Source organism: Eurypyga helias, unplaced genomic scaffold (assembly GCF_000690775.1).
Source record: "Eurypyga helias isolate BGI_N326 unplaced genomic scaffold, ASM69077v1 scaffold4945, whole genome shotgun sequence".
NCBI classification, from domain to species: Eukaryota; Metazoa; Chordata; class Aves; order Eurypygiformes; family Eurypygidae; genus Eurypyga; species Eurypyga helias.
Genome location: NW_010250747.1, coordinates 45310 through 57738, shown reverse-complemented (window position 1 = coordinate 57738; position 12429 = coordinate 45310). Strand labels below are relative to the sequence as shown.

At 43.6% G+C, this 12429-nt stretch overlaps 1 protein-coding gene across 1 annotated transcript in view; it reads left to right on the top strand.

The window, feature by feature from the left end:
• Positions 1-246: 246 nt before the first annotated feature.
• LOC104509736 (rho GTPase-activating protein 20-like) overlaps positions 247-12429 on the top strand; it is a 20099-nt gene continuing 7916 nt past the window's right edge. Inside the window, 4 exon segments of the mRNA XM_010151772.1 lie at positions 247-357; positions 4275-4341; positions 6258-6440; positions 10713-10891. Coding sequence (XP_010150074.1) covers positions 247-357; positions 4275-4341; positions 6258-6440; positions 10713-10891 — 540 coding nt within the window.

Sequence of the window (12429 nt, the reverse complement as noted above, 5' to 3'; positions counted from 1 at the left end):
GAGGTCTTGTCCCCAGTAATCATAGCACTCTCCCTTCTGATGGAGCTGTTGGGGAAAGCAGGGAGCAAATACAGAGTCTGTGACAAAGCAGAGGAATCAAACCTCTCTCACAGGCAGATGGATCTTCATCTATGTAGTATAACTTATTTATCAAGTAAAATTTTAACAGGATACTCCGAATTTTTCCAACAATGAATTATGCAGAGCTGTTGAACTTCAGATACTCTTTGCAAATCCAAATTTTTAATGCCATTTTCCCCTTCTTTTTTCTGTTCACAGTCAAAAACCCTAAGTATAACCAATGTTGATACAGCAAATGATGTAATTCTGATGGCCCTGCAGCAGCTGGGAATTAACGTAAGTCCTTGCACCAGTTTTAATGAGGCTTTTTGTAGTCACTTTTAATAATCAAATCTTCTCTTGCACTTTTTCCAAGTTCTAGAATATGAACATTAATTAAATCCTTTATCATAGCAATTCAGTGTTGAAATGAGGCAAAAGTGCCTTGTTAATGTATAGACCTCCAGAGATCATCAAGTGCCTTAAAAGCTTTGAGAGCCTCTCATCCCGGTGAGGGATCCGTCATGTTTGAAGTTGCTTTTAAATCTATTTTGTTGATGCCTAAGAGGAGATGTCAAAAAGTGAAAGTCTTCTACAGCTCCATTTGCAGACTTCAGTGTGACCAGGAAACCTACTGACCTGCTTGTGCGTTGGTTTCAAAATGTACAAACATGCATGATCGGCAGTGGCCCCAGATTACATGTACAAGCACTGCTCTCAAGTGTCCAAGTCAGACACTCTAAGTATCCATGGACATTTTGTGTTATGTGAGATAGGAATGTAACTGAGTGATTGCACAGAATCTGAGTGCATCCAATTTAAGCAATGTCCTGATACTGGTTTGGAAAAAGGCTTTTACAGGAATTAGGATAGTGCAGGGTAATGTACCAAGCAGACAGAGAGATTCCTAGTAGTACTGCCTCAACTAGACCCCTTTGATCTAAACCACACAAGGTAGTTCCTCAGCTGTAGTAATGAATTACTGCCAGGGACAAGAATTCTGGCTCCCTTATTCTGTTTCTCTCACTGTTTCACAATGTGGCTCTAGCCAGCACCGTTGGCCATAGAAGCTCCTGGATGTCACCTTTATAACTGGCCTGTCAGCCTGCTGTTGGGGTAACAAGATTTTTTGAAATGGCTTGCTTTGGTGTGTATGTTGATCTTTTTGCATGGAATCTGACAAGTCTGTCTTTACCACAGCCCTGAGTGTGCAGAGTCAAATAAGACCAAAATGCCATTCTTGTGCTTCACTGGGGCTTCTGGAGACCCCCAGCAAAAGTTGGAGCAACCTCAGAATTTGCCTTCCCTAGCGTTCACTATCCCTAATTCATACAGGCTTTTAGTCCATCCAGGGGCATATTCTGCTAGTTTGGTCTTTCCCAGGCACAGCAATTTCTGTCTGGCCATCTTGTTATGGCTCCGACATCCCATTTGCACCAGGGCGGGGGCTCTGGTCTGAGCTCAGGATCCAGTACTCTGCTCTGCTAAGGGAGCTCAGGGCTTGATGGAGGGGCTGCAAGGCAAAAAGGCTGAGATGGGAATTAACACTGGGATTTTAACTGCAGATTGTCTCCCCCAGTCTGCAAGTCTTTGTTACGATGTGCTTCATTTCTACCCTTTTTATGGGTGTCATTTGCGCTTCCTCATTCTGTGTAGAGAAAAAACAGAAAAATGTTAGTATCAAAAGAGAATCTTTTGTTTGAGATAAGCAGGAGGAGGAGCTGGTTAGGTTTCAGCTTTGTGGTTTTTTGTATGTATCACAGGCAACCCTCTCCTCCTCTTTACATTTTTTTTCAAGTGGAAAAAGAATGAAAGAGGAGAAATCTTGCCTGCAGAATTACTTGCCCAAGTAATCTACTACATGTTCTCACTGCACCTTCATAGCATAAAGCCTTTTTCATTAGAGGCATATCATAAGATTAGCAATAAAATCAAACAAGCTAAATAAATTAAGCTGTAGCCTGTGTATCAGTCAAACACCCAACACCCTCACAGGATTGTTCCGACTGCGAGGAAGCTTTTCCTTATGCGCCGTCAGGAGGTTTTTTTATTTATGTCCAGAGAGAACCACTTGAAAGGAGTGCTACAACTTTTCAATGGCAATTATAAAAACTACATTTCACATGTTGTGTGATTAATGGGGCTATTACTTTGGCTTAGTTCTGGTTTCGCACATCAGGGTTTTTCCCTCTGTGGTTCCTCTGATAAAATGACAACTAGTTGGTGCAAAATGGCATTGATCATCTGTTCCAAATTATCAAGCAGGGCAGAAAGAAGGGCCTTGGGCTTCCCAGCTCCGTAAGCACACTTGCTGATATCCCTGGGACAGTCACATTTGTGCTGACAAATGGCCTCGTAAAGCCCATAAAGTACAACATTTCCAATTGAGACTTGAGCAGGCTGCCTCCTGAAACTGTACTTACTAGCTCTTCCCCTTCCCCTGCTTCCCCTTCACAGCAACAAACCTTTCATATATATTTAAAAGGAAAAGTAAATACCCTTTCTTGTGCTCCTCAGCTGTATTTATTTGCTCCTGGCTGCTTGCCCTGAGGCATCAGAGATGTCTCCAAAGCCTATTTATTTTCCTTCTGCCCCCTGCTAGCTAACTTCACAGCAGTACTAATATGGGCCAGAAAGCTCTGTCAGTCAGAGAGCAAACTGCAAAGGCTTTATTGGGTGTATCAGCATTACACTGGGTGCGTGCTGCAAGTACTAAGGGACAAGAGCTTTGGGTGAAAACTTTCACTGGGTGAAGGTCTAGACAATGCAGGATAGTAGGTAAATCTGTTAAAAGGAGGTAGGATTTAATTTTAGAGCTAAATAAATGCTGTCAGGAGGTATTTATCACCTTTTGTAGCCAGAAAACTTTAGAATTTAATTATCCTGATTTAGCAGTGTCACTGGAAAGGGATTTAAGGTATAATAGATCACTTTTCATACAGTGCATTTATCCACTTGCTATTACCTTTTGTCCTGAGAGTGGTTTATATTAAATGTCATTCTTTTTATTTTTATTGTTGCACCATCATATCTGAAATAATGTACTATTCTCCTTCTTCAATTAAACTGCAACATTGACTTGTATATATATGCTAAAGGTAGTATTTAGAATTTGCTTTCAAATCGTTGTTTTTACGCAGCTTTTCCCAAAGATATTCACATTCTCCAATCCTCTGGAAATGGTCTCCTTTGATGTAAATTTATCCTCTCCACTGGAAATTTTAAAAGAGGGCTCAGCAATCTGAAAGCACCATCCAGCGTTCCTAAGCCCTTCCACACAAAAGGGCTGACAGCAGGCCTACGAGGAGACTTTGGGGCAGCGCTGGGTGCCAGGAGCCCCCTGGGTGCCATCCTCACCGTGGCATCATCAGTGCGGGCTCGGGTCTCAGGCAAAGCTGCTCCTGCCCTGCTCTCCAGTGCAGGGGACAGGGTGCTGTTGGCTGGCAATCCTGAGCTCCTCCCGCTTTCAGGGGATGTAAAGGAGCTGGGGAGATGGTGGAGCAGATGTCTCAAGAGTGAGGCTGGGGTGCCTGTGTGCCAGAGCATGTCCCAGAGGATGCGATTACCCTGGTACTCAGGATGGAGCTGAAGGGTCACCTTAGCTCTGATGAACTGCCACCACACACTAAGCTGCAGGCCTCCACCTCGTGCTGCTTATCCGTAATCCCTCCGGGGGATCAGACCTGTCTCTCCTTGGGGCTGGGTGCTGCTCAGCACCAGGGAGAAGTGGAGCACAGAGGCACTGGGGGCCAGGAGCAGCACACAGGGCTGGAGGTCCCCTCCGTGCTGGATGCTGCTTCATTTCCAGCCTCTTGGAAAGCGTGGGACCGACTCTGCCACGTGGCATAGGGGGCTGGCATGGCCAACATGTTGGTCTGGCCTCAAAGCAAAACTGAGTCCTGGCAGGCCGTGACCTTAATCTGTCTGCTTCCAGGAGCAGTGGAAGAAGTGGGGCAAATCTCCCCCTTTTCCTCCAGAAGTGGTGGGTCCCAGCCCCTCTCACTGCTCCGAGCTGGACCCTGGTCACATAAACCACATTGTACATGACAGGCACAATTCAGAAGCTTAGCTGGTGGCAAATTTGGGCACTGTGAAAGTAAAAGGGGTTTCTTTGGTCCTGCTAGCAAGGTGCAGGTTATCCTTATATTGTCAGAAACCTAACGCAAACCTGTTTGTAATGGCTGACAGACATATTCTTAATTTTGGTTTTAAAGGGCTCTGAAAAAGACTACAAGCTGTGGGTGATTTCAGGAAGAGAAGATGCTCCTTACCCTCTTATTGGTAAGATCTTGACATGGTTTTATTTTGAAGCATTCACTCAGTTTTTAGTGCTGAAGGAAGCAAGTAATACAGAGAAGACAGAAATGGAGTTTCCTCTTTTGTTTTGTTTTGTTTTTCCTGTTTTATCTCTTAGTTCCCTGTCACACAAATTTGCCTATTTGGGGAGCTAGTCCTTTGTTTTGTCTGCTTGTGCCACTAAAAGATCAAAAAAGTCCATTTATTTCTGCCCTCTTTTGCTGCATGAGCCTCAGTCTTTCTACGGAGTCAGACTCTCCACTCACCTCCTCTCCTGGAGATGGCCCAGCTTTACCATATTTCTTCCTACACTTCCATAGCATTGTTTACTCCCCTCCTCAGTAAAACCTAGCAGAGTTTGGAGAAATGTTCTGTTCTTCCACCACTCAAGCCAACTGATTCAAGAGGTCCTTTCCAATCCTGTATTTCTCTTACTGGCTGACAGCTCCCCTCTGATTAGGAGCAAATTACTGCTTATTCACTTTCTAAAATGCTTTTCAAAACATTTCCTCTCCAGGAATCAACCCAAAGCTCAGAAGTGATTGGATGGAGTGATTTGATTTTGGCCCACGATTCACTAAGAACAAATCCCTTCCTGTTATTAAGAACCTTTCCCCATAGAAGCCCGGCATTACTTGTGCTATATAAGAGTTCACAGATGATTAGAACAAGAGAAATGGGTGGATTTTCTGTTTTCCTCCTGCAAATCTAACCCCAGTAAATCTTAACATTCCATCTTAAAGCAGCCTTAGCTACAAATGCTTTGCTGGAGTCAGACAACATTAACATTTATAAAATGTCTAACCTTATGGACAGTGCAAACTGCTTTGTCTTTGAAACATACCAGGCTTTGACTTTCCAGCTATTATGTGTAGCTTCTTCAGATGAATTCACAACCATAGTTTTAAATATAGAGCCAGAGAATTCAGAATGGGAAAGGTCTTTGTAACTGACTGACTCTCTCACTGCAAATTTAGGTTACAATATTTGGAAAAGAAGAATCTGATATTTAACTGATGCTGTTCTTGATACTTATACAAAGGTTTATCAGATAAAACCATCTTTTATCATGGATAGACATTAGAAGCAAAGTTTGACCATGCTTCGGCTTCACACTACCAATAACCTCAAATAACGTCTCTTCCACTATCAGTGTTCAAGTCTAAGTGCAAGTTAACTAAAACCTCTTAACACTGCACCCAGATGTAATATATTTCGTCTCCCAGGTCTTTAGACTAGTCCAAAAAGATATCTTTCTGGTGGCATTTTTGAATGCGCCTCCAGAAATTAATTGCCTCTGTGTAGTCCCCAAAGATGCTGGTTAATGATGAGCGTAGCTCATTTGCATTAGCCCTGCAATGAACATTTCCTTCCTGTTTCAGCCTCAGACAGGATCCGTAATTGTGCCTCCTTTGACTGAGGTGATGGCTGTTGCATGGAGAGGGAGGGAAGATCACTTTCACAATGGTCTGTTTGGTTTTGTATGCTCAGCAAAAATTTGATAGATGACTGCTCCCAAAATCTCATTTCTTGCCAGAACCATATGAGCAGCCAGTACCTAAATGTTCAGTGCCACAAGTAAAGCAGTAGAAAGAATGAACACTGAGCTCAGAAATAGTCACTTGTATTTTTTTCCTGATGGGCTTTTACGTGATACAGTTGTAATAGGTCTGATTTTACTTTTATGTCTGTTTAACTGCACTGAACACAGTAACTCCGTGTCTGCCAGCGTATGATTTATGCCAGTGTAAATATGCAGAAAAGCATCAATTCTGAGAAGATTACTGAGAGAGAAGTTGCTGCAGGCCAGCATGCAGAATCTGCTTTTCCTCCAAGGCAGATGGAGTTTTGCAAGTCTCCAGTCAATCCAACACAGTTTATTACGATTTATCTTTGAACAGGACACGAATATCCCTTTGGAATTAAAATGAGCCACATCCGTGACGCTATGCCCCATGGATCAAAGCACTGTGCCTGCCCCAGGCAGCTTCAGGGGTCCTTCCTGACGGAGCAGCTGCCCCAGGAGCTGCAGTGCCAGTTTGTGCTGAAGCCAAGCCGCCTGGCTGAGTGCCCGCAGCTGAACGGTACGTCGCCCCGCTCGCCCCACCGCCCTTCACCCGCAGCCCCGCTACCGCCCCGACTCTGCTCGAGAAGGCCAGCGTGCCAGGGCGGAGGGGTGGTGGGAAGCAGGGCACGCAGATGTACCTTGCAGCTGCGCAGGGTGGGGGGTTGCTGTGTAGCTCTCCTTGATTTGAGTATGCTGTTGTATGTGTGTCATCTTCGTAAGTTACATTTTGACAAGCTGCCTGTCAAACGGTTGTTCTAAAACCAGCGAAGAAAGACAAGGTCTCTCCCCTGCAATTTTTTGTAAGTCTATTAGCTGAGCTTCTCTCTGCAGCACTTGCCATTCGCGGTAGCAAGGCAGGGGGGTTTTGCAGTTCAGGAGTCAAGGTTTGACTTCAGCACAGAATTCCCATGCTACGTGTGGCAGCATCCTTTATCTCAACATGGTACTTAGGACTACACACCTGCCTCTCTGGGACCCTCACGTGGCAAAGCCTGGGCATGTGCTTGAGTACCTAGATGGAGTGAGAAAATACAGCTTCTTTATTTCAGTTCTTTTGAGTAAAATGAAGACAATATTCTGCCTTTGGCCTTGATGCTGCAAAAATATGAGCACCTGCTCTCTGTCTTGCACTGTTATCAGTGACACAATGCTCGCTGCTCATGAGTAAAACAAATGAGGGGATTTTTACAGGATTGAGGCGTTAGACTAAAAACTCCATAGGGCAAGGATGCATCCCATGGTGAGTTTTTATTGTGCTTAACACCCTGGCATACTCAGGAACTCTGCCTTACTTCACCATTAATGACTGTATAATAATAAAAGTAACATGTACACTGTTATCCTGTGCACTCCCCAACAGCTAAGATCTCCAACAATATGTCAATAGAATCCATTTGTAATGTTTTTAGAAATTAAATATAGTGAGGCTATTCCAGTGTCTGTTCTAAATTATTCCGGAAATTGATTGCATTTTATATAAATTAATTTCCTTTCCACAAGCCTTTATCCCCCCCCCTTCCCAGTAATCTGTATCATATATTACTTCATGGCATATTTTAAGAATGAGGCAATCTAGCAAAGGGGTGTAATTAGGTTTACAGGCCCTGCTTGGCAGCTGACGTTGACTGGCAAGAGAAAATAGAAATGCAAATCAGGCCTGTAAAGTTCTATTACAGATGTGTTGTCAGCGGTGCTGTGCCAGCCGCAGGAGGGGAGGCTGGCTTTGGGGCAGCAGAAGCCTGGGGCAGCCTGCAAGTCATGCATGGGGGCTGCACTAAGGGGAGAAAGAGGCTTTTAGGCCATTCACCTTCCTACTTTCATCAGACAAAAGCTTTTACAGTGATGTATGGGGCTGGCTGCTTGCAAACATGATTATCTTGACAGACCGCTGTTCATTGTGTTATTCCTAACTCCTCACCTATTTTGGTTTTGGAAAATGGTGAGGGGTATGTGTATGCAAACAAAGGCTATGATCTGCCCTTGGGCTCATCTTCAGATCAGCAAGCCCAAATCTGTGTTGCTGTTAGGTAATCACTAGGCTCACCACCCCGTGCAGGGCAAATTTACAGGGAGCGGAGTCTGTAACCCCACATTTCACTGCCATGCGTGCTGTGCTATCCTCCCTCCCATCACTTGCCTGCTCCGGGATCGCTGTGCTGGACACGCTGTCCCTTCTGGGGTAGTGCCCAGTTGTACCAGCCCACACCACGGTTAGGCAGCGCTGTAGGTGATGACAGGCAGATATGACTGACAACTGGCCGTCATGTCAAGTAAGTAGCTGTATGGGTGCCAACTGCGATGGTGTAGTTTCATCAGCTGTCCTGGCAGGATGGTTAAAAAAAGTACAGAAGAATTTACTGTGGGGAAGAAGGGGAGTGTTTCTGTTGCCTCTCCTGTAGGCTTTCAGCACGTAAGAGGAATGGTCACCTAACAGTTAAACATAGCCATTAAGTAAGGCTCATGAGCCCATGGCTAAAAAGTAGTGTAAATACTGGTTTGCTTAAAGCTTAATTTGAAAGAACCAACAGCTGTCAGTGGCTAGTCTGTAATCCAAATAATTGTTTAATTGTCCGTTAAAAGAGAAAGCAAAATTTCAGCAAGTTGGTCTTAGTACAGAACATAGGTCTTTGGAAACTGTTGGACAGTTAGGGCTTTGATTGAAAAGACACTACGTTGTTAAATAGACCTGAGGTTTTATTTAGAAGTTTCTCATCAGTTTGCAAAAAGAGGAAACGCTACTTTTGTGACTGGGACTCTACCTATTAACAGGAATTTCCTACTGGTAAAATATGAGCAAAATAGATGGCTGCTGAGAGTTCTGAGCAAGATCTGCAACCCAAGAAGTACTGCTTTTTTTCTGATTCTTGCCTAGAATAATCCACCAGAGCAAGGTCCTGATGTTCTTGTATGGAAGTAGTAATGCAGAGAAACAATTGGCATCTGTCTTGGCCGAGAGGAGCCTAGGCTTCTGCTAGTGTTGTAACTTTGTACAGGTTCAAGAAAAGAAAAGCTTCATCCTCCCTTTCTCATCTGCTCTTTACCTGAAGACTTCTCAACCCTCTTAGAAAAGGGGTATGAAAAGGAGGCATTTTCCTGGTTTTCAGTGAAAGTCGATTATGTAAGTGATGTGGCATTTTGTTGCCGTGCATCAGTTGTTGGTTTCTGGTTCTTCCTCTGAAGAACACTGATCAAGAGGCTAAGAAAAGTTCCTAATTTTAAGACCAAATTTTTCCAATTCTGCTACTCCTTGTTCTCCAAAATAGCATTCCTTATTAATTTTCATTTCCATTGACATCTTCGGGCCAGAATAAAGCACCAGTATGTATTTGTCGTTGTGTGAATAGAACTCCAAGTGAAGCAAACCGTATTCATGTGCTGATATCCAGCTCATCTGAAAGAAAAATTGGCATTTTGAAAGTTACAGGTTAGTTATGTTCTCCCAAAACATGATGTGTGAAGTAAAGCTTTAGACACTGCCAAACTTATATTTCATGAAGTTTCTGGACTGCTTAAAATGTATGTCCTCCTTATTATTTTTTATTACAAGAATTTTTCATCAGGCTTTCACATTCACATGTTCACATTTTGAGTTAAACTGTAACTTTTCATCCTGTAAGCCTCTAATGAAAATGCTTCCACCCATTCCCAAAGGGACCATGATCTAGAATGAAATGACGTATAACGAAAATCACTATTTGGGCTAAAAAACAAGTGTAGTAATGTATAGGAGAGAAAAATCTGGTATTATACCACAATCCTTACTTCTGCAAGCCTTACTTCTACCCTCTTCCCTCCACAACAGCAGAAAGGAAAATGTTTGACAAGGCAGAAGAACCAGATAATAGAAGGGTGCACAGGGTAGGTAAGCTGCTAAATCAAAGCTGACTGGCTTTGAAAACATCTGGAAAAGGAAAAATATATCAGAATGAGTTTTTTTGGTTAGCACGTTCATCATAAACAGTCTCAACTCACCCTTAACAGTAGCCCGTGCTGTTAAGAAGCATTTACACTGGCTGGTGTTGAGAAAGGTCGTATAAAAAAAAAACACCTTTCTGTAGCCTAATACCAGTATTTCCTTCTCTATGCACTGCAAATAAGAGCTTCAGTTCGTGATACTCTTTAGATATCTCATGAAATACATTAAAATAAATGAAGACAAACAGAACCCATCGGTGTGTTAGCAGCATGCTGAAATACCATCTGGAAGGCATTGATTAACGAGCAGGCAGTGTCCCTGGGCCGTGGTCAGCTAATGCTTGGAGCGAGGACACTTGCTTTGCAAGGAAGAGAGCAAAGGCGTTTTCCTGGTCTGAAACATCTCACACCATTAGTTGATTCTCTGACGCTACCTGTGGGGAGAGCGAGTGCTCTCCCACATTGCCAGGGGAACTAGAGTGCCTCCAGACAGCTAGTCAAGGTGAGGGCAGTGGTGTTTATATATTATTTATTTCAAAGAAGGTCTGTGGTTTGGCACCTGTGGATGGGTTGTGAGGCATTTAGCACAGTCCAGCTCCATGTGAAGTCAGTGGGCTGAGGTTTGCCATCCCCACACTGCGGTCCAGCAGTGCAGCGCAGGTCCTGGTGATCCTCTGAGGGTGAGGGTAAGGCAGCACATTCTACACACACAAGCACAGGTATGCGCGTGGTGGATTAAGCTGAGCCTGATGCCAAGGAGTTGGTTGAGTTCATGACATTTTTTCCTTTGAAACCATAGCAACCACCACAAAACAAACACTGGAATTAGAATTGAAATGCATTTCTTCTAATAAACACCTTTCTCTTTTCCCAGACTTAAGCCAAAAGTCATTTAAAAGGAAAAGATCGATCATAAATTGGGCTTTTTGGCGTGGCCCAGGCACTCACTTGGATAATGCACCCCTGTCCTCCACATCTGCTGCTCCTGGGAAGCTCTTTGGCCTCTTGCTAACAGCCATCTGTGAGGATGACAACCTGCCCAAACCCCTCTTGGTGAGTCCTAGGCTCAGGGCTGGCTCTTACAGCGGTGGAATTTCTTTGTGTAGTGAATGAGAACATGGGGACACTTTGTAAATGGGACGCTGAAATTACCCAGGAAGAGAAACTAGAAGGAAACCTCATATGTGGTTCTCAGCAAGAACTTTGGTTGTTAACATGTGCTGTGGTCAGGCCTGGTTAATACCAAACTGCTTGAGAAATGCATGTGATTGTTCTGCTGCTCTGGGCTATTTCTTCTTTATAGCCCATGCTGTAAGCTGGTTCCCTAATCCTCACTTACACAGTGTAAATAAATGCCACATTCACACATACTTTTTAAACCACTCACATCTGTGTAAAATCCCCAGGTACGGAATGTGGCATCTACTGTCCCATATAGCCAGTCTACGCTTCCACACAAATGCTCCCAGCCCTTAAGAAGATGGTTTTAGAGGCATCCCAGGGCAGGCAAGCACTCTGGGTCCTCATTTTTGACTGGAGAGCATCACTCCAAAAATGGATGGGAAAGTGGAGGCTGCAGGAGCACCTCAGCACCTTTTCATCCTGTCTCGAGGGAGCGCTAGTGCTGTGGGTACTCTCAAAACCAGGCCAGGAACAGGAAAAAGGTTGTCCATTCCAAGTGATAATTAAGGCAAATGTGTGGCAGTTTTGGTCAGGACTGAGGAATGCTCTGTTGTTGATGCAGCAATTGAAACATTTACAGTGGGAGTGAGCCCACAGGATTGGTACCCTCATCCTAACAGCCCAACTTGTGTCTGGAAAAACTTGCTGGAACTCCACTGAAATCAGTTCACAGGAAGAGATGGTTTGTTTCCTAAGCTGGTGCTTGATGTGCTGCTTTATCACTGCCTGAATAACGAATGATACTGGGACTTTTCAGGACTTTTAATAGTGTGGGTTTGTTATTTTCTTTTGAGCGAGAAGTATGCATTTTCATCATTTAGGTTATTTAAATAAGCCCTCTGGAGATGGAGTTTGTAAGAACCTGGTCCTTCATTCTCTCTGCTTGAAAGATGAGCCAATGCTGCATTTCAGAAATTTCTCCAAAACATAAATATTAGTAAATTTTTATCTGAAAAAATCCTGAAATTACAAAGCATAGAATCACAGGTTGGTAAACTTTGTGCTTTGAATCTTAAATGCTGTGTTCATACCACAGAATATAACTTACTTCTGGTTTCATGCAGCATCTCTGGAGAATGGAATACTGCATCTGAGGGACTGTGCAGGATTTACCTGCAAGAGAAGGAAAATATCAGGGATGAATGCTGCAGGCATGTCTGATATCTCTGCTTCAGAGCTTCAAATTTGCTTTCACAGCTGAAGGGCTGTCTTATAGCCACTGCCAACCTGAATTGTATTATACCATTAGCTTAATCACATAATTTTGTCTTGGTTTACTACTTTAGGAGGGGCTTCACAGTTTTATCTTGTGGGTATTTTATGCAAAATATATTTTCAAAGCATTTGTTCATGTGCTAAGATCCTGTGCTGTGGGACTCAGCCTGTTTTGACACCAGAGCTCTAAATCC